The sequence below is a fragment of the Globicephala melas genome, chromosome 7 (assembly GCF_963455315.2).
Source record: "Globicephala melas chromosome 7, mGloMel1.2, whole genome shotgun sequence".
Classification (NCBI taxonomy): domain Eukaryota; kingdom Metazoa; phylum Chordata; class Mammalia; order Artiodactyla; family Delphinidae; genus Globicephala; species Globicephala melas.
This window is the reverse complement of record NC_083320.1, coordinates 112,535,090-112,562,082: the sequence shown is the minus strand read 5'-3', so window position 1 is coordinate 112,562,082 and position 26,993 is coordinate 112,535,090. Positions and strand designations below refer to the sequence as shown.

The window sequence follows — 26,993 nt, the reverse complement described above, 5'->3', positions numbered from 1 at the left end:
AGTATCATTCTTTGTGTACCTTGTTATTTTCCAGATACTGTGCTGTGTAGTTTCCTTTCATTTTTTTTTAACCTTGTGAGCCATGTTGATGTTGACAAAAAATTAATCAGTCGATCTAAGAAAGAGATAGAAAATTTTATTCAAGCCAAATTGAGGATTATAACCCAGGAACAGAATCTCAGAAAGCTCTGAGAATTATTGCGTTCCTTACAAGTCAAGGCTCAGTTATGTAAGTTTTTTGAGACAGAGGGCTGTACGTTAAATGATGTGTTATTGACAGTTTACACAATCCAGATCTAAGCATCATCATGGCCTCTTACAAGAGGAAGAAGGAGGGTTTTCTTTGAGGGTTTTGTCTTGTTGATGCTAGGAGAATGTTGCTGTTTATGATTGAGCAGGTATTTTTGCTGATAGGGAAGGCTGATCGATGCATAATGCAGGTAAACAATGTACCGTAGGGGGCAGAGAGGAGGCCAAAGGACAGAGAAAGTTTTCCTATGTGTAAATTTTTCTTTTCTTGCCAGGAAATGTGAATTGTTTTTCACATTGAGTGGAAAAAGTTGTCTTAAAATTCCATTTTATAAGCGTGGACATAGATACCACAGAAGTTTAGCGATTTGCTAAGGTGTCATGACTAGTGAATGACAGGTTTGCTGACTCCAAACCTCTTCCTTTTCTTCCTGTGCTCTGTGTGGCTCAGTGTAATAGTTCACCTGATGGGAGCAATGACAGCGAACAGGCAGAGGCAGTTCACATGTGGGCCAGACCCAAGCAGTATTTTTATTTTTTATATTTATTTTTATTACTTTGAAACATTTTTTGGCTGCACCGTGCAGCATGCGGGACCTCAGTTTCCCAACCAGGGATCCATCCCGCACCCCCCTGCAGTGGAAGCGCGGAGTCTTAGCCACTGGACTGCCAGGGAAGTCCCCCCAAGCAGTATTTTTAGAACCTGTTAATTTAGTTAGCATATGTTATTCTTTGCGTCCTGCTGGAGAGTGGTACCTTGAGAGGGGGAGGTGGGCTATAGAGTATGCAGATTGTGATCCCTATGACAATAATTAAGATGTCTGAAAAAATAGCCAAAAGGCCATTTGTTTTAAAACAAAAATGTTTTGAAGCTACAGAAAGGCATAAACAGAAAAACCCTCATCATTTAGGAATAACCATTGTTAATGTTTTTCATGTATGGTCTTCCAGGCTTTCAAAAATGCAAATGTTTACTAACAATACTAATTATGATGCCAGAACTGGTCTCAGTGGTTTGTATCTTTTCCACTCATAAGGTTGCCATGTCTTTTGTGTTGAATATTCTGCGATGCCCATTTGTTCTGTTGCTTTGGGGAAGTCTGTCATATGGAAAGGGAATCACTTTTTTTTTTTTTAAAACAATTTCCTATTGTTGACCATTTAGGTTTTAGATAGTTTTACTATTATAAATAATTTTTAATTACATTCTTGAAGATTATAAGTCATTGGGTATAAGAATGATTATTAGGAAGAAGTTCTAGAAATGAAATTGGGTCAAAAGCATGCACATTTTCAAGCTGTCTGGTCTGTGTCCTTCTTATTCTGAAGAGTAGGTGGCACAGTTCCAGTCTAGCCCCTTAGACATGGTCCTTGTCCCCACACCCCTCAGAATGGGGAAGACTTTGTGTTTAGACTTGTTCTGGCTTTTGCCATTAGAAAATAAAGCCCAGTAGGAAAGAACTTGTGTGCTTTTTCACAGTAAATTTGATTACTAGAACAATGCTTAGTGTATAATAGGTCCTCAGGAATATTGGTTGCATTTGACTGGCAAAAGATACCTCCTTTAAAAGTTTTTTTAAAATAATAACATTATTGAGATCTAATTCATCTACTGTAAAATTCAGTCTCTTAAAGTGTATGATTTAGTGATTTTTTTTTTTGTATATTCACAGAGTTGTGCAACCACCATCACCACTATCTAATTTCAGAACACTTTCACTCCAAAAAGAAACCCTGTGCCCCTTAACAGTCACTCCACATCCCCCACTCCTCCCAGCCGTTGACAACCGCTAATCTACTTTCTGTTTCTAAAGATGTCCCTGTTCTGGACATTTCATATAAGTGGATTTGTACAGTATGTGGCCTTTTGTGTCTGGTGCTTTACACTTAACATAGTGTTTTCAAAGTTCAGCCAAGTTGTATCATTCATGTCGTACTTAACTTTTTAAAATCGCTAAACAATATTCTGTTGTATGGATACAGCACATTTTGTTTAATTCATCAGCTGATGGACATTTAGGTTGTTCTCTCTTTTAAGTTACTATGAATAATGCCGTTATAAACATCTGTGCATAGGTTTTTGTGTGGACATACGTTTTTATTTCTTATGGGCGTATGCCTTGGAGTGGAGTTGCTGAGTTTTACGGTAACTCTATGTTTAATGTTTCGAGGTATAGCCAGACTGTTTTCTTAAGTGGCTGTACCATTTTACATTTCCAGTAGCAATGTATGACAGTTCCAGTTTCTCTGTATCTTTGCAAATGCTTGCTACTGTTCATCTTTTTTATTATACTGTCCTAGGAGATGTGAATTTCCCTGATGACTAATGAGGTTGAGCATCTTTTCATGTGTTCATTAGCCATTTGTATATCTTCTTTGAAGATGTGTCTGTTCAGATTTTTTGTTTATTTTAAAATTGGGTCATTTATCTTTTAATTGTTGAGTTGTCAGAATTCTTTCTTTATTTGTATGTCTTACATCAGATACAAGATTTGGTAATGTATCCTCCCATTCTGTAGGTTATTGCTTCATGTTTACAAAGCAGGTAGACTCTGCCTAGGTGATCACATTGGGTGTTGTGAGAGCCAGAAGCAGGGGTAAAGGTTTTAGGAACTTCACAGAAGGACGCTGGAGACCATTAGCACTGGCAGCCTGGACACGGGGTTTGTAGGACAAATCGTCTGTTTAGAAACTGAGCAACTGAGTGGCGTGATTTCCAGTGGGTGGGTGTGGGCCACTGTCACCAGGTGTGTGAGTCAGCACACAGCTAGGCTGTGGGATCAGGGCTCAGCCCATGGTGCCTTCATACCTGCTACTGAGATAACTGGTAACCACTTTCTGTTTCATGAATTACAGGATATTGAAGCCAAAAAAGAAGCCCAGAAGGAAAAAGAAATTGATGAACAGGAAGCGAATGCCTCGACATTTCATAGAAGTAGGACTCCACTGGATAAAGATCTTATTAATACGGGAATCTATGAATCTTCTGGAAAACAGTGCTTGCCTCTGGTTCAGCTCATACAACAGCTTCTTAGGTAAATAGCATTAGACATATTTTAATTAGGAGGATTATTGGTTTTCATATTAAGATAGTGAGATCGAGTACTAGGGTCTCAAAAATGTGTTTAGTTGTTGATGAAGTACTTTGAAAATTACCTAGGATAGACTTTAGAGCAGATTCTTAAATGTAGGTGAGAGGAGAGGTTAGAATGTATGAAGTAGAACTGGAGATTCTAAAAGTTTTCACACAAGAGAAAATTGGAGTGTGTGATAAACCTAGGATGAGGTTCTTAGCCTCGTTAGTAAGCAGGTAGATACAAGTGAAAATCATCATGGTAAGATTTTTTTTTTAAACTGGTTGTGTCCTTGCCTCATTCTATATATCATAGAATTATATCTATTAGTTTCTAAGACAACTTTCAAAAGCTGAAGTAAGTAAAAGAATGGTGAGCGTTATTGTCAAAGGACTGATCAGAAGGAGGTAAGAATCAGTCAGAGTCAGAATATACGCAGAGACTCACCTTGGTAAGGGCTGAAGTAGTCAGTCACTGTTTGCTAAAGAATGTCAGCCTGCGTTGCGGTGTCCTTCAGAAAGAGCAAAAAAGCTGGGTGGTTTCTGAAAGGCATTTGTTAGACAAGGAAAAATTATTGCTCCTTTATGTAACACAGCTCCGCTCTGTGTAAACCTGGCTCCTGGTTTATTGTTTATACAGAGAGGAAAGAGGGCCTGGTGGGTTGGCTTAGGTACCTAAGTCCAGGGCATTGGTGGGCGGTGTACTGGCGTGGGGTGGCCTGCCCTTCACACCTGGAAACACCAGAATTTGCTGGGCTTTTAAAAGAGGAAGTTTTAGAGCTAGTTCCTGACATATATTTTAGTAAATGCTAATAAAAAACCCCTTGTTTCCTATTTTTTATAATGTGGTGATGATTTTTAAAATCAGTATTCACGCATTCTGATCTTCACTATAACAGTCTGAAATAAAGTGAATTAAGTCAGTGCAGCTGTGGCAGTGACAAGAGCTTGGGAATTGTTCCTAGAAAATTGCAGTTGCGCCTGCTTGTCTAAAGCTGGCCACTGACACCTGCCCAGCATGGTAACTGTGGCAGTAGCAGCAAGAGCAGTGTTTATCTTGCAGAGTTAATCGAGGGTCAAGTGAGAAAATGAACATTGAGTGTTTTGGAGTGAAAAGGTAAAGGTCTCTGGAGAAGTTTTAAAGCAAAAGCAGTATCTCAAGATGTGATTTTCCGTGTTCTTGACTGCCCCTTCCTTTGCCGAGGAGGCTGTGTCTGGGCCCGCTGGTGTCACTGGCAGAGAGCCAGTGCTGGGTTCTCTGACCTCAGTCCTGTCTTAGGTTACTGTTCCCATGAGGGGCCAGCTCTCCTGCTTGTTCAGACTACTTGTTCCCTTGGTGTGTAGAGACCTGTCCATCTTAGCCTACCTACCCCTGTGCTGTTCAGTCTGGCAATCATTTGCCACGTTTGCCTGTGGGTGTTCAGTGTAGCTGAGTCACTGAGTTTTTATTTTTTATTAAAATTAAAATTAAAAAACTTAGACATTCAGCTATTAGATTCAGCTATTAGAAAACTTGTAATTATGTTTGGAATAACTTGGCCATATGAATTTACCTTTTCAGCTCTGCATTTTTATGAGACTTCAGTGCAGATCAAGTATTTGCAGTGAAAATTTAGTTATCTGAATTGAGATGTGCTGTACGTACAAAATACACAGTGGCTTTTGAAGACTTTGTGTCTTCAAAAAACTAATATAAATATCTCAATGCTTTTTCTTATTGGTTTTATGTTGAAATGATAATATTTTAAATATATGGGGATAAGTACATTATTAATACTGATTTTACATGTTCTTTTTATCTTTATTTATGTGACTGGTAGACATTTTAAAGTACACATGTGACTCCCTGGCAGTACTTTTCCGTTGGACAGTGCTCTCTAGCCCATCCTCGCACATTGTCTTCTGAACCTTCCTCTTTACTTTTGGTTCCTTTGGCATGCAGGGAGGAGTTGGCTCCACAGCAGATTTATAATGAAAATGTACCTGTTTGGAAAATACAAAACAAAAACTGAAACATGGAGTAAATAGTACCTTAAAAATTTTTGGAAAATAGAAAAAGAAAAATGCATGTACAGCCCTCTCACTAACAGAATGCCTATGCTCCAGGGTCCTTTCATAAGCATAGATGATGTGCCCCTCCCCTTGCAGAGATAAACTTTAACATTTATTTCTTACCTTAAGTGTCTGTGACTAAAGGAGACTCAGTGTATGGAGTCTAAATACCTCTTGACTGATGCAGTTGTTGAAAAATAGTCTAAAGAGTTACATTTTGGAGATTTTGGAGACATTTCCTATATTTTATTCTTTGGAAGACAGGTTGGAGAAACTGCAGCTTCCCAAAAGTAAGCCATGAAACAGATTTCAGAGTAACTCTTATGCTGGCGAAGAACCACAGAAAACCATTTATATTTGGCAATAGAGAGCTGTGAAGATGTTTAAATTAATGAACTCTATCAGAATTACACACTTTGATTATGATTCTGAATTTTGTATTAGGGAAATAAGTTAACATTTGTATTGTATTTTATTACTGTCTTTTGCTCCATCATGTATGGCATAAAACCCAGATTCCAGACCTTTTCTTCTATTGTGATATGGTTATCAGGTCAGGTTATCAGGTCGTGGAGCAGAAAGGTGAGGTGGACCACAGGTGAGGCCCTGAGCATCCACCTGGTTTTGTGTGGCTGGGAGTGCTGAGCACAAGCCAGGGGTCCCTACTGCTCTTTCTTCTCAACTCTGTGGACGTGAGTTGATGTGTGTCTTCTGCTCCTGTCCTCACTCCACTGCTGTAGTGGATGAACGCTGGGGGCTGGTGCGATTGACAGAGGTTCTCCTCAAACCTGCTGTTACGTTAGAAATCAAAGAAGTGGAGCAGAATCCTCTTCCGTGGCCTGGTGTTGTGCAGAGGCTCCAGACTCGCCTCCCCAGTGACAGTGCCAGCTGTCAGCCGCTGGCTCTCACCCTTCTGGCTGGGTTGGGGCTGCTGTGGTGGAGCTACACTGACAGAAGTTCCAGGCTCTGCTTCGGCTCTTTTTTTTTTTTTTTTTTTGGCGGTACGCGGGCCTCTCACTGCTGTGGCCTCTCCCGTTGCGGAGCACAGGCTCTGGACGCGCAGGCTCAGCGGCCATGGCTCACGGGTCCAGCCGCTCCGCGGCATGTGGGATCCTCCCGGACCGGGGCACGAACCGGCAGGCGGACTCCCAACCACTGCGCCACCCGGGAAGCCCATCTGCTTCGGCTCTTTAATTTCACTAACTTCCTTCCTTCTGTCTTCAGTATCACGGATCAGACCTTGTTCACCTGGCGCCAAGACTGTCCCTGGGTGGCAGGGTCTTATCTGGTGTTCCCTGTGCCCTCTAAAATCTGCTTTCTCACTGACTTCAGTTACCTTTCTCGGACACAAACAGGATGTCACTTTCCTTTCAAAACTGGTGGCTCAGCATTGCAGAATCTAGTGCCAGCAACCTGGCACTCCGTCACCTACAGTGTCCACTGTGTCCACTCCCCTTCCTTGTTTTGACCTCTGTGCCCAGGTTCCTTTGCATTCTGCTCATGGAAACAGAACACTTACTACTCTTCTAATTGTACTTTCTTTTCTCCCCATTTACTTACTGATGGTTCATGGCTCAAGTTGGATCCTGCAGTTGGAATTGGATCCTCTGCTCCTTTCCTTGCTGCCGTGTTCTTTGAGCATCTCTTACTCTGACCTGTTTTATTTGTGCCCACTTTGGTCTTCCTTCCTGTAGTTTCTGAGCCCTGGGTATCCCCCCACATGGCCCACCTGGGTGTTTACTTGATTAAGTCTGAAGGCACACTTGTGAGGCAGATGCAGAAATGCTAGTGGGTCTTGTCTTTAAGGATAGTGTCACATTTATATTTGAAATGCAGATTTGGACAAAAAATAATAACAGTTACTTTTCCTTCCAAAGGTTTGTACAGGGGTTTCCTATCATTTTGGACTGTTCCATGCAACTCTTAGGAGCACATCTATAAAGCAAAGGGTATCATTCTACCTCTTGTGTCTTCCGTGTGCCTCTGCTCAGTTTTGAATGAGGTGTGCTTATTGCAGATACAGCTGACACACATTTGGGGAAGGAAGCCAGCTGCAGGTCACTTGGGTGTATGATCTTTATTTCTGATTTTAGTTTATGTTGTGATTTTTATTTTTTACAACTCCTCTCCCCCTTTAAAAACAAGCATAACTTGTTTAATTTTGCAATCCTCTTTCTCCTGCATAGAAACATTGCTTCTCAGACAGTAGCCAGATTGAAAGATGTTGCCCGTCGGATATCATCATGTCTAGACTTTGAGCAACATAGTCATGAGAGATCTGCTTCATTGGATTTGTTGCTGCGTTTTCAGCGCTTACTTATCAGTAAACTTTATCCAGGAGAAAATGTTGGTCAGACTTCAGATATTTCTAGTAAGTTACTTAAAATGTTAAAGTGTCTTGTGTGTATTTTGGCTTTTTTATTTAGGCTTCTTGACATGCCTATTCTGCATGCCCAGATGTGTAGTTCTTATACTGTTAGATGCACCAATTTTGGGGGATTTCATTTTGCATCCACTTTTTTTGGACAGATATTTCTATATTAGACTCATCAATATTTTTTATTTCATTGTGTTAACATTTAAATTCCTCAGACATGAGAAATAGCATCCTTTATGTTCAGGTCAGTCTTACAGAAGATTTATCAGACTTATTCAACGGGTTAGTTGTGGACTGTTAGAGATTGACATAATGTGGGGACGAAATAGTGACCTAATGTTTGTATGTCACCCTGGTAAGCTAGGTGGGTGTAGTAGGAGGAATGCATTATTGTTGAAGGAAGACTGAATCTCAGTTATAGCTCTGGTTTATTAGCTGTTGGACACGGGACTAAGTCTCCTGGGGGCTGTAGATTGCTCACCTACAGAGTTAGGTTAAGAAGACTTGAGGGTGCCTGTGAGAATGAAAATAGGATGATACATAAGTGCTCAGTCCTGTGTACAAAGTAGAGTAGAGCACTTTCCACAAACTCCAAAAGGAGTGCCTGGCTCTTTATAAGGTAGTTTTCTCTGTCAGTGATGGAAAGGTTTGCTACTTCTGTTAATTTTTTTTTTTTTTTTCACGGTATGCGGGCCTCTCACTGTCGTGGCCTCTCCCGTTGCGGAGCACAGGCTCCGGACGCGCAGGCTCAGCGGCCATGGCTCACAGGCCCAGCCGCTTCACGGCATGTGGGATCTTCCCGGACCGGGGCACGAACCCGTGTCCCCTGCATCGGCAGGCGGACTCTCAACTACTCCGCCACCAGGGAAGCCCTGTTAATATTTTCATAGCCAGTATAGTCTAAAACAATTTTGTTACTTCCTGAAAATCGTTAGGCACTTGTAGAGGATGGAAAATTTCAGGTTGAAATCGGTGAACCATTTCAGTCTGAAAGAGGTGACCATCTCAATGTCATAAAGTTACAAGAACTAAAAAGCTTTTAAGAGCCATGTAGGAGGCAAAGTTGAAGTTTTTTTTTTTTAATATTTATTTATTTGGCTGTGCTGGGCTTTAGTTGCAGCACGCAGGATCTTCGCTGCCATGTGTGGGATCTAGTTCCCTGACCAGGGATCGAACCAGGGCCCCCTGCATTGGGATTGTGGAGTCTTAACCACAGGACCGCCAGGAAAGCTCCGAAAAGTTGAAGATTTTTATAAGATTGAAAAATGCCTAACTTTGTTCACTGCGAGTAATTTTCAGGCATTAAGTCTTGGACTTAGAAAACATGTATATTGGATATAAGGTTTTAGAACTCTAAGTTATGACTTTAGTCATATAGTTTTTAGATACTATATAGTGCAGTGTATAAAAATCAGTATATCCAAATTCAGTTTCTCAAATTATGTGATATAAAAGGAGCCAAGGACTAAATAAGTAAGATTAACCGCTCCTGTTTGAGAAAATTATTATAGGTAAAATATGTATAGATGAGAGTAGAATAGTGGAACGATGAAGTTTATTTACAAAGTAAATTTTAATAGTGCAAATGAAATTGTCTAAATCTTCCCTTCAGGTCCTGAACTAATGGGGGTTGGTTCCTTGCTGAAGAAGTACACAGCCCTTTTGTGCACACACATTGGAGATATACTGCCCGTGGCAGCCAGCATTGCTTCCACTAGCTGGAGGCACTTTGCAGAGGTGGCCTGCATTGTGGAAGGGGACTTCACTGGTACTTACCTTGTTTCCTAAATGTGGGCATGTATTTATTTTCCGAGATTGATGAGATTTAAAATTTATCATTTTGTGGTAAACCTGCATGCCTTTACCCCACACATCTTCTAGTCCTGTAGCCCTTTCTCCTTTCGTTTTTTTAGTTACTGACAGTTCTGTGGTTGAGCAACCTGGTATGGGAGTCACGTCACTGTATCATATACAGTGATACATATAATTGGTGATTTAGAGTCATACCACCATTATTAACACTTCAATAATGAGGTTAATGGTAATTGTCTAATTTTATTTCAGCAGCATAAGAATTAGTTGCCCCTTTTAGGACCTTAGTAAATTCCTGTATTGCTTAATATTTTTTTCAAGTTAATTCTGTGACAGAGTATTGAGTGCCTTTTTTCTGATAATAAGCTTAGTGGCAAACACTTAGTTTTCTCAATAAAAGACCCTAGTTAATACTTTTGTGTTGAAACACAGTGTTTTTGAAAAGTATTCTTATAACTCAGAGGCTTCTGTTTGATATCTATATTTGTTTCTTTCAGAATGAAAGATAAAATAATCCTGTAGAAATATGCTAAAGGACGAGCATTCCTTATTTTGTGATTTATCAGAATTTAAACATAGCACAAGCTTACAGAATGGTTTTAATAGGATGAACACTTTTGTTTAAATCTCATGCCTTTTTTTTTCTTTTTAAATGTAGGTGTTCTCCTTCCAGAACTAGTAGTTTCTGTAGTGCTTCTGCTCAGTAAAAATGCTGGTCTCATGCAGGAGGCTGGAGCTGTCCCTCTGCTGGGTGGCCTGTTAGAACATCTGGATCGGTTCAACCACCTGGCACCAGGAAAGGAAAGGGACGACCATGAAGAGTTAGCCTGGCCCGGCATCATGGGTATGGCATCTTAACTTAAAGACTTTCACTGAGGAAAGTTTTGTCCTAGTCCATTCTGTTCTTGCCTTTTCATTTGAAAGACTGTTTAACAAAGGAAGACCAGTTGTTGCCATTTTCACTGATGGTAGTGTAAATGGAAAACAAAGATAATCCAAATCAGAACAGATTTGGGTTATATTTAAGGAAAATTTTTCTGTTAGAAATGGTTGTTACATCCCAAATTGGATTATTTTAGAACATTCTGGAAAACCCTTTCTTGGAAATTGTCTCCAGAAGGTACTGTTGAGGTGGTTAGATATGGTCCCACTTTGGAGGCAGACATTAATATGGGAGGACTTTCTTAAACTCATTGGTGTTATGTGACATGAGTTATGGAGTTCCCATAGTCAGCTGAGCACTTCCCATCCGTACTGTCTCGAGTGCTTACCAAATTGGAATGAAACTTGTCTTCTCAAAGTTTTGAATTTTGATGCTTTTGAATCTAAGTATTATGACTTCCTGAACTCACAGAATTAATTGAAGTTGTGGTTCAACTTTCATTTTATAGGAAAGCTCAAGCAAGGTAGGCCTTTCCTTATGCCATTGTAGATTGTCATTTCTATAACATAGGAGCTTAAAACGAAAAGTAACAGTTGTCCTGAGGAAAATAACTGACCTTAGGATATTGAGCATAATTTTTAATTTTTTAGTATAGCTAATATTTTCAACGCGATTCATCTACTGTTGTGAACTTAAATGGTCATTTGTGACTTTTGTCTGTTTACCGTGTATGGTTGAAGGCATATAACTTGATCAGCAGTTCAAACATACTCATTGTAAAACCTTTTTTTATTGTGAAGTATAACATGGACACGAAAGTACCGAAAGCAGCTTTGGGACTGATCACAGGGGAAGCTGTTCATTAAGCAGGACCCTCCCAAACACTGTCTCTGTCTCCCTGAAAGATTCCCCTCTCTGGGCTTGTGTGCTTGCCGCTCCCCTGCTTCTCTTGATCATTTTGTCAGATAGACATGTTCCCCATAACAACTTAGTTGTTTAAACATCCTCATGTCTTTTGCTTGGTGGTTTGTAAGGCGTGTTTTAGTACAGAATGCCAGGTTTCCACAGTGATTGTGCCTCATCTCTACAAAGTGTGGGAGTTCTCCCTGTCCCTCCTCTGTGCCAAGAGATCGCATGCCATTTTTTTCCATATGCATTTTGTCCGTAGGATTGTTGTGGCAGCACGCTTGGGTGAAAGGACCGTTGTGGTCTCTCCTCTAGAGTGCCACTTTTGTCTGAATCAGGTGACTCTGCCCATGTCTGCTTCTGAGCACAGAGCTTTGCCCCGGAAATATTGCACTTGCTGGCACTTCTAGTGCACTGTGGAATAGAAATGGTGATAATGGGCATCCTTGTCTTGTTCCTAAGAGCAGAGGGAAAACTTCCCAGAGTTCACACATGAAGTATGATGTTTGCTGTAGGACTTTCTTTGTAGATACCTTAAAATATTAAGTTTGTTTCCTTCTGTTTCTGCTTTGTGATGAGTCTTTAATGGTGAATGGATTTTTAAAATTATTTATTTATATTTTATTTATTTATTTTCGGCTGTGTTGAGTCTTTGTTGCTGTGCGTGGGCTTTCTCTAGTTGCGGCGAGGAGGGACTACTCTTCGTTGTGGTGCGCGGGCTTCTCGTTGCGGTGGCTTCTCTTGTTGTGGAGAATGGGCTCTAGGTGTGCGGGCTTCGGTAGTTGCAGCACGTGGGCTCAGTAGTTGTGGCTCGTGGGCTTTAGAGCGCAGACTCAGTAGTTGTGGTGCATGGGCTTAGTTGCTCCCTGGCATGTGGGATCTTCCTGCACCAGGGATTGAATCCGTGTCCCCTGCATTGGCAGGTGGATTCTTAACCACTGTGCCACCAGGGAAGTCCCGTGAATGGATATTAAGTTTCATCAAATACTTTTTCTGCAACTCTTGATGATTCTACAGTTTTTTTCCATCCATGTTGTCACAAATGGCAAAATTTCATTCTTTTTTATGGCTGAGTAGTATTCCATCACATATATTTGGTATATATATATGTATATATGGTGTATATATGTGTGTGTGTGTGTATACACACACATACACAAACCACACCTTTTTTATCCATTCATCTGTTGATGGATACTTGACCGTTTTCACCTTTTGGCTGTTGTGACTAATGCTGCTGTGAATATGACTGTGTAGATGTCTGAGTCCCTGCTTTCACTTCTTTTGGGTATATAGCCAAAAGTGGGATTGCTGAATCATATGATAATTCCATGTTTAATTTCTTAAGGAATTGCCATACTGTTTTCCACAGTAGCTGTACCATTTTATATTCCCGCAGGCAATGCACAAGGAAGGGTTCTAATTTCTCCACCTCTTTGCCAACACTTGTTGTCTGTTTTTTAAATAATAGCCATCCTGTTTGGATGAAGTGGTATTACATTGTAGTTTTTTGGGTTTTTTTTTGGCGGTACGTGGGCCTCTCACTGCTGTGGCCTCTCCCGTTGCAGAGCACAGGCTCCGGACGCGCAGGCTCAGCAGGCATGGCTCACGGGCCCAGCCGCTCCGCGGCATGTGGGATCCTCCCAGACCGGGGCACGAACCCACGTCCCCTGCATCGGCAGGCGGACTCTCAACCACTGCGCCACCAGGGAAGCCCTACATTGTAGTTTTGATTTGGTTTTCCCTAATGATTAGTGGTGTTGTGCATCTGTTTATGTGCCTGTTGACTATGTGCGTATCTTTAGAGAAATGTCTTTTCAAGTCTTTTTCCAACTTTTGTTTTTTTGCCATCCTGTGTGATCTTAGTTCCCCGACCAGGAATTGAGCCCGTGCCCCCTGCCGTGGAAGTGCAGAGTCCTAACCACTGGACCACTGGGGAATCCCTCTTTTTCCTACTTTTGAGCCAGATTTTTTGTTGTTATTGTAGAGTTGTAGGAGTTTCTTATGTATTCTGGATATATATGATTTGCAAATATTTTCTCTCATTCTGTGGGTTGCTTTTTCATTCTGTTGATAGTGTACTTTGATTTTTTTTGGATGAAGGTTGCCTGTGCATTTGGTGTTTTGTCTAAAAATATCATTGCCAAATCCAGTGTCATTAAGCTTTCCTCCTATGTTTTCTTCTAAGATACACACACACGCGCGCACACACACACACACACACACACACACACACACACGTGGTTTTTTTTTTTGGCTGCGCCGTTCAGCATGTGGGATCTTAGTTCCCCAACCAGGGATCAAACCCGCACCCCTTGCCTTGGAAATGCAGAGTCTCAACCACTGGACTGCCAGGGAAGTCCAAGAGTTTTCTGTTTTATAGTTTTAGCTCTTATGTTTAGGTCTTTAATCTATTTTGAGTTAATTTTTGTGTATGGTGAAAGGTAGGGGTCCAACTTGATTCATTTGCAATTGAATATTCAGTTTTCCCAGCACCATTTATTTCTAAAGACTGTCCTTTTTTCCCCATTGAATGGTCTTGCCACCCTTGTCAAAAAAATCATTTGACTATATATTGTGAGGGTTTATTTCTGGGCTCTCTATTCTGTTGATCCAAATGTCTGTCATTATGCTGATACCACACTGTTCTTTCTTTCTTTCTTTTTCTTCTTTCTTAGGGTTTAATCTGACATTTTTCTAACTTTCTGAGAAATGATAATTGTTAGCATACTGATGTTTTTGTAATATGTTTATTTTGAAAGTTTTCTAACAGAGATAAAAGAGAGAATAATAAAATGAATGTAGAATAAAAAGTATTCACAATCCTGGGGACTTTCCTGGCATTTCAGTGGTTAGGACTCTGAGCTTCCACTGCAGGGGGCACAGGTTCCATTCCCCGTTGGGAACTAAGATCCCACATGCTGCGTGGTGTGGCCAAAAAAAAAACAAACAAACAAACAAACAAAAAAAACTCACATTCCCGAAGCATTCCTACACTTTCTATCTGATTGATTGATTGTATTATTTTAAAGCATATTTCTGTCTAAAACATTTTCATACACTTCACCTGATAAGAAGAACTTTTTTGGGAGAATAAAACCACAATCTCATTTTCCTAAGATTAACAGTGATTGATTAATCTTTTTATTAGTGGTTATTTTGAGTCAGGATCTAAACAAGTTCTGTACGTTGCAGTTGGGTGATACATACTTGAGTCTCTTTTTCCCCAACAGCTATTTCCAGGCTCTCCTCTCCCTCTCTTTTGTCATACTGTTTATTTTTCAAAGAAGTAGGACATTTGTTCTGGAGAATTTCACATTTTCTGAACTTGGTTGATTGCATTTTCTTCTTCAAATCTTAACATCTTCTGTCAGTTACATTTTCTGTAAACTGCTGATAATATGTATAGGCTTAATGAGATTCGGATTCAGTTTTGATGGGTCAGAGTGTGTGCGCTTTTTGTTTCATCGGCTCAGAGGCCTGTGATGGTGGGCGGCCCCACCTTCACTTCTGTTCACATGGACCAGGGAGTTCATGTATAACGTGTCCTCTGTGCAGTCCCCCAGCAACCTTGCCCTCAGCTCTCTGGTAGCATAAGATACAGTTTGCACAGGGAGGATGTGATCCTGGCTTGATTCACCACCACCCCACCCCTCGTTAACCATTTTTTGTAATATTAAGTTGGAGTCCTAATGCTTCCAAAGGTGACCCATGAGGTTTTCTTTTTTTTTTTGAGTATCATTATGAACTCATTGAATTTTATTGATTTTATGTTTGTTAACTTTTTAGCTTTTCTTTTTTCCTAATATATACATTTAAAGGTAGAAATGCCCTCAAACATACATTTAGCTGTATGTCACAAGTGTTGATCTGTAGTATTTTCATGATTGTTCATTTCAGTTGTCTGATTTCCGTAGTCATTTTTTTCTGGGAATTTATGAAATATATTTTATAATTTTCAAATATGTAGAGGTTTTTATTTATTTTTTGTTACCTGTTTCTGCTATTCATTCGTTTGTTTGTTTATTTACTTATTTATTTTTGGCCGTACCACACGGCTTGCGAGATTGAACCTAGGCCCTTGGCAGTGAAAGCGTGGAGTCCTAACCATTGGGCCCCCGGGGAATTCCGTTACCTATTTCTAACTTAACTGCATTGTAGTCAGTGTCCCTGCTGTGTAACTTGACTTACTTGAAATCTTTTGAGATTTGCTCTAATGCTTGGTATATGGCCAGACTTGCTATTCATGCTGTTCATGTGGTGTTTTTGTTTTTAAATCATTCTGTATCCTTGCTGAATTTTTGTTTGTGGTGACAGTTATAGGAAGAGGTATGTTAATTTCTCATTGTGTTTGTGGATTTGTCTATTTCACCTTGTAGTTCTTTCACACAGTTTGTACTAGTCATGTTATCTATTGATCTATTGATTCATTGACTTTGGTTTCTGTATACACAGAGTCATTTTTTACAGGTCAGAACTGTAGAAATAATGAGGAAGTGACGCTTATACGCAAAGCTGATTTGGAGAACCATAATAAAGATGGAGGCTTCTGGACTGTGATTGATGGGAAAGTGTATGATATAAAGGACTTCCAGACTCAGTCATTAACAGGAAATAGTATTCTTGGTAAGGCCTCGCTTTTTACTTCATGGTTAGTAGTTTCAGATGTGTTATTTTAAGCAGAGCGTTTGGTTTAAAATAATCAATTTAGTACTGCTCCAGCACCCATACATTTCAATCTGTCAGTGACTTTGGGGTCTGTCCTATCACAGCAAATTCAGGCACATATGCAAAATTTCTTATCATTATGCATTTTTTGTTCCAACACTTGTTGGAACTTGTTCCAAGTTCTGAGTTGACCCAGACAGCCCTGGCAGAGGATGAGAGATCACATTACTTTGGTAACCCTCACTTTGGAGTTAACCTGCCTAATCTATTTCCTACTTGCCATTTCTACTATAAATGCCTAGGCAAACTGTACTGAAGTCATGTTGCTTTTGTTTGTTATGTTGCAGCTCAGTTTGTAGGGGAAGACCCAGTGGTAGCTTTGGAAGCTGCTTTGCAGTTTGAAGACACACGGGAATCAATGCATGCCTTCTGTGTTGGCCAGTATCTGGAGGTGAGGCTGTGTGCAGTGAGCACCAAGGTGGACTTTAGTGGAGAACCTCTCTGGATATTTCTGAGAAGTGGTTTTTACCCTGAAATATTGCTGGTTGGATCTTTTGGGGAAGGGGGTCATTATTAAGTGATAAACACAAAGATCTTTTAGAGATGTTTTTTCATAAATCAGTTTACATTTATTCATGTAGTTTATGATGTATTAGCCTTGAAAAATTATTTTAAAATTGTTAATTTGTAAGAAACGTAGACCTTGTTCCACAAAAAAAAAAAAGAGGTTAACTTTTTGTCTTTATGATTTTATTGTAATCCTATGTAGAAATTTGGAAGGACTTACCATCTTGAGATATATATTTTTGGGGAGGAACTATTTAGTAGCATAATTTTTTAGAATAGAAATATGTCCATTCTATATATTCATTAGCATTGGGATTCATATATTGGGATTGGCTTTCCAGATATGGATACAGAGGTAATAAAATTTATTAAGTTATGCCTCAAGGGTAATGTTTGCAGCATTTTATGAAGGGAAAAATTAACTTTGTTTATAAATTGTCATGTGGCTGGCAACATTTAAGATTATTTTCATTAGATCCTTTTCTTTTCTAACTTCTATTTGATTCCCTAAGGAATTTTCTAGCCAAGTGGTTTATCCTTGCTTTGGATTTTCTACCAGACTTATGCATATACTGTCTGCTTTATATCTTCTGTTATTTTGGTAGCAGCCTGATCTCTCTATTATAGGATATAGTCTTTATTATGGCAGTATGTCTTGTTTAAGGTTAAAGCTGTTGGTCTTGGTTTAATGTTAATTAACGCTGTTTTCTCATACTACTAATCTCATCATACTAATGTTGAAATTTGTCTTTTGCAGCCTGACCAAGAAATTGTTACCATACCAGATTTGGGAAGTCTGTCTTCACCTCTTATAGACACTGAAAGAAATCTGGGCCTACTCCTTGGGTTACACGCTTCCTATTTAGCTATGAGCACACCGCTATCTCCAGTTGAGGTCGAATGCGCCAGTAAGAAAAATTTTGTTTTCAGCTAACAGATTAGCAGGTTATTTTAGCTGAGCTGTAAGTGCTACTGAGAATAGAACAGGAAGAATCAACACAGTTATTGGTGAGGAAAAATAAGGATAGTGAGACTAAACCAGTTAATAGAAATAGCTGTGAGCGGCTTTCATTTGTGCTCACGATCTTTGGCAGCACAGGAAGCTAACAGGTATGTAGGAATGTTGGGCCTGTGCGTGGTCTCACTTCTGCATCCTCTAACAGATCGGCTCAACTCGACTGACATCTCCCTGTGTGCCTAGAAATCCACGTGATGTGGATTGGCTGTTCCTCTTAGGAATGCTGTTCTATTTGAGCATTGCGTTTTTACCAGACTCAAATCCAATACATTTTGTGATGGCAGCCTTTGTAACCACCTAAAGTATTACATTTTCTCCCTATCCCATATGATAGGTTTAAATATCTCTTCACATATTTTTGCATTTCTCCATCTGTCTTTCACTGACTATCCAACAAGTATCTATCGAGTAATTTCTCATGTGAATTACCATGTTAGTCTCTAACATGGGTGTAGTAGGTGTAGAATTAGGTGCACCTCTGCCCTCAGGTGCTTCTTGTGTGATGATGAGCCAGACATGGTAAGCAGGTCAGGTTGGATGGTGTTAGAGGATAAAATGGAGACATTTGTAAGTGGTTTGGGAAGTGGGGATGGGGTGGAGGGAGAGACTTCATGGAGGTGGAGCCATCCTGAAATTGGAGCCCCAGCAGACTGGGTGTGTGAGGGCATCGTTGAGAAAGTCAGCTTCGAGCTGCTTGTGTATGTGTAGGGTCGGGGGAGAAGGCTAGTGGGCAGGGATGATCATGGTGCCTGCTCAGCCTGCCTTCTGGAGCACACCCTTGGTGTGTGTGCTGGGCACCTTGCTGTCTGCAGAGCCTCGAAGACAGTGGACTTTTCTTCCTCTGAAGACCTGTAGGGGACTTCCCTGGTGGCACAGTGGTTAAGAATCCGCCTGCCAATGCGGGGGACACGGGTTCGAGCCCTGGTCCGGGAAGATCCTACATGCCGCGGAGCAACTAAGCCCATGTGCCACAACTACTGAGCCTGCGCTCTAGAGCCCGCAAGCCACAACTGCTGAGACCGAGTGCTGTAACTACTGAAGCCCGCACACCTAGATCCCATGCTCTGCAACAGGAGAAGCCACCGCAATGAGAAGCCCATGCACCGCAACGAAGAGTAGCCCCTGCTCGCTGCAACTAGAGAAAGCCCACGCAGCAATGAAGACCCAGTGCAGCCAAAAATAAAAAAAAAAAACACAAAAAATAAATTTTTTTTTAAAAAAGAAACAAGACGGAGTTCTAAATGGAGAGGTTCAGGGAGGGTCTGATCACATTTGTGTTTTAGAAGAATTAATGTGGCACTTTGATGAATGCTCCTGAATGCTCTAAAATCGAAATTTCCAGTAAAAGGACATTGAGTGCATCCCAGATTTGATTGTTTGGGTTTTGGAGGAATATTTTGATAGCACAGTTATTGAAAAAAAATCTGTAGTTATGTAAAAACTGATTATTCTTTGGTGAATCTCACTCATAGCAGTTACAATGAGTATCCCTATTTGCACTGATGGGTGGCATGTTCTTATGGGGTCTGACCTGTGCCTCGACACAGGTCTCCTTTATAGCCTACTGGATCTCAGGTTTCCACGTATCCATCCCTTACTTAACGATCTTGTGTTGTATGTTCAGTAGTCTCTTATTATTATTAATTGATTAATGCTCTAGGGAGACGTGCTGCCCTGAGCATGTTTTTCTTCATGGAACCCTTCACACATGCTGTTCTCCTGCCTGGATGCTCAGCGTCTTGGTCTTCATCCAGATTACAGCAAATTCCTTACCGTCCCCCCGAATAGTCGGGGGCTTGTTGCTGCACGGTCGTTCCCCTCGTAGTACTTGTAGCTTGTGGTTATCCCAGTTGAAATCGGTGATTACTTGTGTAAGTGGTGCCTCAGTGCTCTTTTCCCTGTTAGAAGGCATAGCTGTAGTCTTCACATGGTTTCTGTGGAACTGGACAGCTCCATGTTTGAGCAGGTATCTGGAACAATTATATTGGGTTCTGATACCATGCTTAAGATGTGTTGAGTAACCAGAAAGTGTTACTTTTTTTCACATAGATATAGGAATTATAAGCCAATCTATGTAAATATGTTAGATGTGACTTTCATATGAATGATCTTGAATTTCACCTCCTAAATGAAGTACTTAGTTTTCTATCTTTTTTTTTTTTTTTTCAGTATTTATTTCTGAACAGTGCACTCAGGTTTCTTTTTAACGTTTGCATGTGCACTCTCTAGAGTGGCTTCAGTCATCCATCTTCTCTGGAGGCCTGCAGACTAGCCAGATCCACTACAGCTACAATGAGGAGAAAGATGAGGACCACTGTAGCTCTCCAGGGGGCACTCCCGCCAGCAAGTCCCGGCTCTACTCCCACAGACGGGCGCTGGGTGACCATTCCCAGGCATTCCTGCAAGCCATTGCTGACAATAACATTCAAGACCACAACGTGAAGGTGAGTGAGGCCTTCCCACACTCAGCGTCCTTTGTCTACCTTAGGACTTTGACTTGTGAACACCTTAGCACAGACTTTGGTTAGCTTAGCACAGACTTTGTTTACATATTATTTGGAGGGCTGGTTTTGAGGTAAGAGGCTGGTTCAGTTCAATGTCCGGTGAGGTTTTAGAAGCTACGGCACTTAGTTTAGAATTCTTGACGATGTTGTGAGGTTGGCTCTGAAGTTACCCCCAGCTGTTTCTGTTGCAGGACTTTCTGTGTCAGATAGAAAGGTACTGTAGGCAGTGCCACTTGACCACACCCATCACCTTTCCTCCTGAGCATCCTGTGGAGGAGGTCGGCCGCTTGCTGTTATGCTGCCTCTTAAAACATGAAGATTTAGGTATGACGCTCAATATTGTAGCTGTACTGTAGATCTTTCAACTGACATGTAGTACACATTCATTCCTACCCTGCCCTTTCTTTTAAATATCTTTTACAGGTCACGTGGCATTATCTTTAGTTTATGCAGGTACACTTGGTATTGAGCAAGTAAAGCACAGAACGTTGCCTAAATCAGTGGTGGATGTTTGTAGAGTTGTCTACCAAGCAAAATGCTCACTCATTAAGGTAAATAGATTTCGATTTTCTTTCTTCTGTGCTTCTGGACAGTTGGCGAAGTATTTGTTGTTAAGTTGTTCTTTCATATTTAACTTTGTAGACACATCAAGAACAGGGCCGTTCTTACAAGGAGGTCTGTGCCCCAGTCATTGAACGTTTGAGGTTCCTCTTTAATGAACTGAGACCTGCAGTTTGTAATGACCTCTCTATAATGTCCAAGTTTAAACTGTTAAGTTCTTTGCCCCGTTGGAGGAGGATAGCTCAGAAGATAATTCGAGAACGAAGGAAGAAGAGAGGTAAGAAGGTAAAAGGTAGGAGGATTCTTTCAGAGTGTGTCCCCGTATAGGTGTCTGTGGTTGCAGTGAGGCTGTGGGCTGCTGCTCACCTATTGTAGCATTTTCACAAGTGCCATAATGTTTGTTATGTGTATTTAGGGTTAAGTGTACAAATCCTGCTTACTTTTCCAAGATATCAGATGATGATGCAACTTTGGGATTGAGTGTGTTATCATTTGGTAACTAGTAAATTGATGCTGAAAATACTGTAAACTTTATTAAATTGATGGGGAAAAGGAAGTGTTTTTTTAATCACTTGTCCTGGTAATGAGATATATGGGAACGTTTAATCTTTCAATAAATCTTGCCATTCTTGTGAAGAAATGTTTTTCTTTGGCAATATTGAGTATTCTGAAACGTGGAAGATTGTTATAAAAGGAAACAAAAGAGTTACTGATATTTTCAGGAAGCAACTGTGTAGCGATATGGAAAAGAGTTTTTGTATTAACCAAACTTTGAGTGAAAATACATACTTTCTAATTTGGTCACTTGTGGTTATAAGCAAGTCTACCAAAATATCTGATTATATTCTTATGAATTATATTGATTTATCCCCAGATTAGCTTATTAAGCAATATTAATTACTGAGTTTTAGATGGACATTACAAACAATGCCATGAAAGACTAACTTATTGTAGACGCCATCCTGAATTGATTGTTCCTGAGCTTAAACCACAGCTTATCTGGATCCTGGAGATGCTCTGAATCAGGAGATATGGCAGGAACACTTCTGAGATCCCTTTAACCCAGGTAGCCAGGAAACTCAGAGACTGCCATCTCAGCGTGAGGGAGGGTGGCCCCATCCCCGTGTGGCCATTGCCTCCCTGGTCTCTGAGCTCACACTGTCACCGCTTAAAATTTCTTGATGTTGTGGGTTTATATACTTAATTGTAACATAGAAATAATTAATATTCCTGGTGCTGTGCTAAGTTTGATGATTTACTGGTAGGGCTCCACAGGACTCAGAAGAACTATTATACTCTTAGTTATTACTGTGAAAGGGTACAGATAAAAATTAGCAAGAGGAGAGGTGCATGGAGGGAATTCCAAAGGAAACCGGGTCCGGGCTTCCAGTGTTCCCTCCAGTGAATCACACAGGGTCGTGCTTGGTTCTCTCAGCAGTGACATGTGACACGTGTGAAGGACTGTCAGTCAGGAATGCTCACCTGAACCTTGGTGTCCAGGGTTGTTGTTGGGAGTCAGTCACGTGGCCATGTGGGGCCTGCGTGATTGCTCTCAGCTGCCCAGACTCCATCCAGAGTAGACACAGGCAGTTGCCGTAAGTCACAAGCTGTCTGGTTACACTGGTAAAGGTGGTCCTGTGCCTCAGACACACTCTTCTCAGGCAGAACATACCAAGGTTTCAGAGCTCAGTTCGCAGGAGCTGGTGAAGAGCCAGTGCTGACGGGACAGGCCTTTCTTGGGAATTTGCAGGGTTTGAGCAGCCCAGACCTGCTGTGTTAATGTTTTATTGCCTATGTTTATTATTGTGTTGCTGGTTATTTATATTATATATTGAGAAGAATGAGACTGAAAACCTTGAAGAGGACCAAAAGTACGGAAGCAACACCACATATCACATTGCAAATTCAATAGAAATTTCTCTGATTAAAAAGACTAACGTAGTCAGAGGCATCTAATTGATTCAGTTGCACACTGGTGACAGAACCAATGCACTAGTCCAGGGTGGGCAAACTAGGGTCTGGGGACAAATGCAGCCTACCACTTGCTATGTATCGCCCATGAGCTAAGGCTGGGTTTTGCATTTTTAAATTATTTTTTAAAAACTCAAAAGAAGACTATGATTCATGAAGATTATATGAAGTTTAAATGACAGCATTCATAAATAAAGTTTGCCAGTTTTCATGCTGCAACAGTAGAATATTTGCAGTAGACTGAAATAGCTTGCAAAGGCTAAAATATTCACTGTCTGGCCCTTTATGAAAAAGTTTGCCAACCCCTGGGCTTCCCCTTCTTTAGGGCTTCCCTCCATCATAACACTGTCACTGTCTTTCTATCCTTGACATGGAGTGGCAAAGTGTTATTACTAGATGTCATGTGAGAATAATTATGATAGTTTTTACTTTTGTAATTTGAGCACTTGACAATGATATTTATGTGTTTCTGTGAATAAAATATATCCTTTACCTTCATGCAAATTTAAACATTTCTTAATTTAAAATCATATTTAATGATTGTTATAATGAATGATGTTTTTAAACATAGTTCCTAAGAAGCCAGACTCTACTGATGATGAAGAAAAAATTGGAAACGGAGAGAGTGAAGAAGCTTGCATCTTGCCTCACAGTCCTATAAATGTGGACAAAAGACCCATTACAGTTAAATCACCCAAGGTGAAGTATTTTGTGTGGTTCTAAGACTGGCTGTGTAGAAGCACAACATACTGCAAGGGAATCCACAAATATTGTTGCTTTGTTTTTGAATATACAGTAGAGAGTTTGGTGGTCATTAAAAGTATGAGTAACTGTGCCCCAGTGATGCTTAATGCACTTGACTTATGGTGCCCTGGTCAAATTGATAGCTGGAGAAGTGTTTCCTTTTGCCTTTATTAGTATATTGTATCATTATTTGTTCACCATTTTCTTCATTCATTTATTCACTCATTCATTGAATGTATCCTTTGTTCCAGAAGCTATTAATATGGATGATAATTTAACTTTGCATGTCAGGTTAGCTGATTCCAAAGTATGTAAGCATATAGATTATAAATTCACTTATAAGCCTATTTATGATGTAGTCATTTTTATCATAAATTAATTACTAAATTTAAAATATTTTACCAATTTAAACCTAGTGGCATTTATTTATATTTTCTTCAAGTAATTGTTTTAGAGCATATGTTAATATGAATAGGGTTAACTAATGGTGAAAATGGTTTTCCTTTGTCAGGATAAATGGCAGCCACTGTTGAGTACAGTTACAGGTGTTCACAAATACAAATGGTTGAAGCAGAATGTTCAGGGTCTGTATCCTCAGTCTGCACTCCTCAGTACTATTGCTGAATTTGCCCTTAAAGAAGAGCCAGTGGATGTGGAAAAAATGAGAAAGTGCCTACTAAAACAGGTAAATTTGCTAAGAACATTCTTCTCTGTATTGGATAATACATAAACACTTAACGGTATGCATTGATGTTTTGCAGTTGGAGAGAGCAGAGGTTCGCCTGGAAGGGATAGATACAATTTTAAAACTGGCAGCCAAAAATTTCTTACTTCCGTCTGTGCAGTATGCTATGTTCTGTGGATGGCAAAGACTTATTCCAGAGGGGATTGATATAGGGTAAGACTTTATAATATTTTTTTCTTAATTAAGGGAAGCTGTGACAACAAAGCATTGTTTTATTGAAGCCTGGCAGTATTCTGAGTAAAATTCTTCATCTTTGTTTGAAAGGGAACCCCTTACTGATTGTTTAAAGGATGTTGATTTGATCCCACCTTTTAATCGGATGCTGCTTGAAGTAACTTTTGGCAAGCTGTATGCTTGGGCTGTTCAGAATATTCGAAATGTTTTGATGGATGCAAATAACAAGTTTAAAGAACTTGGTGAGTTAAAAATCTGACAGTTAAAAGGCTGTATTAAAATTGCTGTTGATGTCAATGATCACATCAGCATTATTTCATAGTTTGGCTCTTTATTATATATTCTGGAAACTTGCAAATTCTTATTATTGCTTTGAAGACTTTAATAACTGTGCATTAGGATGATAATCTAAGCTGCTTTAAGTTTTCTCAAATTCTAAACAAAACTTTCAAAATTTGGCAGAAGATACAATCTTGTAGTATCCTAATATAAAGCTTTTGCATTTTAACATTTTCATGTGTATCACTTACACAATCTATCCTAGAATGTGTATCCTATATTAATACATAATTTCCTGGACAGTTTGAGCATCTACAAAGAAGTGGTAGGATTGGTTTTGTGGAAGAGAAGTGAAATATCTCTCTTACATTTGACATGAAATGAGTAAGCCACCAGGGATATTTAGAAGAGCAGTGTGATACGTTTTGTAGACAGATGAAGATAGCTGTATGTGGAGTGATGGTGGTATGATTATTGCAAAGCAATACAGAGTTGCCCGATGTCCACACTCTATGGATATCTGATGAAAAAGACAGACTTATAAAAAAAAATTGTTAATGCTTTCTTCATCGTGTATGTTCTTGTATCCATGCACAAGAAATTTACGTAGGTGCCAATGCTTTTTAGGTATCCAGCCTGTCCCCCTGCAAACCATCACAAATGAGAACCCGTCTGGACCCAGCCTGGGGACAACCCCACAAGCACGCTTTCTCCTGGTAATGCTCAGCACGCTCACCCTGCAGCACGGTGCCCACAACCTGAGCCTCCTGCTGAACTCCGGCATGCTCGCTCTCACACAGACAGCACTTCGGCTCATCGGTGGGTCGGCATCGCCCTAAGTCCTTTGTGAAAATGCCACGGTTTTGCCTTGATCTCTCTCTCTCTTTTTATAAACTTTTTTTTTTATTGTGGTAAAATACAAATAACATAAAATTTACTATTCTAAGTACTTTTAAGTTTATAACTCATTGTTATCAGTAAGCACATCCACAGTGTTGTGCAAGCCTTAATACTATCTAGTTCCATAACTTTTCATCACCCCAAACGCAAACCCGTATCCATTTAGCAGTGACTCCTGAATTCCCACTCCCCCAGCTGTTGGCAACAACAAGTCTGCTTTCTGTCTCTATGGACTTGCTCCTTCTGGATATTTCATACAAATGAAAGCATACAATTTTAGCCTTTTGTATCTGGCTTATTTCATTTAGCATGTATCAGTACTTCATTTCTTTCTATGGCTGAAAACTGTTATATGAATATACTGTGTTTTATTTATCCATTCATCCATTGATGGACATTGGCTTGTATCTGCCTTTTGGCCATGGTGAGTGGTGCTGCTAGGAACATTTGTGTACAAGTTTTTGTTTGCACACCTGTTACCAGTCCTTTTGTCATATACTTAGGAGTGGAATTGCAGGGTCATATGGTAATCCTATGTTCAGCTTGCTCAGGAACTGTCAAACTATTCCACAGCACTATACCATTTTACATTCCCACCAGCAATGGGCCAGGAGTTTCAGTTTCTCCATGTCCTTGCCAACACTAGTTATTTTCTGGTTTTTTTTTTTTTTTTTTTTGAATTAAGGCTACCCTACTTGGCGTGAAGTGGTATTTCATTGTGGTTTGTTTTACACTTCACTAATGTTGAATGATGTTGAGCCTCTTTACCTGTGCTTGTTTTATATCTAGGAGAAACGTCTGTTCACGTCCTTTGCCCATTTTAAAATTGGGTTGTTTGTGTTTTGAGTTGTCTGGGTCCTTTACATATTCTGGATACTAGATTGTTATCAGTTATGTGATTTGAAGACATTTTTTTCCCAGTCTGGGTTTTGTTTTTCTTTGGTGCCCAGAAATTTTAAAATTTGATTAAGTGTAATTTATCTGTTATTCTTTTGTTGCTTGTGCTTTTGATTTCATGTTCAAGAAATCATTGCCAAATCCAAGGTCAAGAGGATTACCCATTATGTTTTCTTCCTTAAGTCTTATATTTAGATCTTTGATCCATTTTAAGGTAGTTTCTTAATATGGTGTGGGGTAAGGGTTCACTTTATTTCTTTTGGTTATCCAGTTGTTCCAGTATCATCTGTTGGAAAGACTCTTCTTTTCTCAAGTTCTTAGCACCCTTGTCAAAAATCATTTGACTATAGATACTTAAGTTTGTTTGTAGACCCTCAGTTCTGCTCTGTTGGTCTCTGTGTCTGTCATTACGCCAGTCCCACACTGTTTTGAACACTGCAGCTTTGTGGTAAGTTTTGAAATCGATAAGTCCTTCAACTTTGTTTTTCTTTCTCAAGATTACTTTGGGTCCCTTGCATTTCCATATGACTTTCAGGTCTGGCTTTCCCATGTCTGCAAAAAAGGCCATTGGGGTTTTGTAGGGATTGTATTGAATCTGTAGATCCTGTTGGGG

The 26,993-nt window shown here is 40.0% G+C and overlaps 1 protein-coding gene across 5 annotated transcripts in view; it reads left to right on the top strand.

Moving 5' to 3' along the window:
- Positions 1 to 26,993, top strand: part of HERC2 (HECT and RLD domain containing E3 ubiquitin protein ligase 2) — a 230,127-nt gene that overhangs the window by 75,023 nt on the left and 128,111 nt on the right. For 3 of the 5 annotated variants that reach the window (XM_060302595.2, XM_060302597.1, XM_030840358.3), the window contains exons 20-35: positions 3,106 to 3,284; positions 7,561 to 7,745; positions 9,364 to 9,519; positions 10,222 to 10,407; positions 15,808 to 15,978; positions 16,368 to 16,471; positions 17,345 to 17,495; positions 19,835 to 20,049; positions 20,301 to 20,433; positions 20,533 to 20,660; positions 20,752 to 20,962; positions 23,213 to 23,340; positions 23,897 to 24,070; positions 24,147 to 24,283; positions 24,395 to 24,546; positions 25,211 to 25,402. In XM_060302595.2, the coding sequence (XP_060158578.1) occupies positions 3,106 to 3,284; positions 7,561 to 7,745; positions 9,364 to 9,519; positions 10,222 to 10,407; positions 15,808 to 15,978; positions 16,368 to 16,471; positions 17,345 to 17,495; positions 19,835 to 20,049; positions 20,301 to 20,433; positions 20,533 to 20,660; positions 20,752 to 20,962; positions 23,213 to 23,340; positions 23,897 to 24,070; positions 24,147 to 24,283; positions 24,395 to 24,546; positions 25,211 to 25,402 (2,602 nt within the window). The remainder of the gene's footprint in view (positions 1 to 3,105; positions 3,285 to 7,560; positions 7,746 to 9,363; positions 9,520 to 10,221; positions 10,408 to 15,807; positions 15,979 to 16,367; positions 16,472 to 17,344; positions 17,496 to 19,834; positions 20,050 to 20,300; positions 20,434 to 20,532; positions 20,661 to 20,751; positions 20,963 to 23,212; positions 23,341 to 23,896; positions 24,071 to 24,146; positions 24,284 to 24,394; positions 24,547 to 25,210; positions 25,403 to 26,993) is intronic. The other 2 variants (XM_060302596.2, XM_030840360.2) reach the window with 2 other exon arrangements.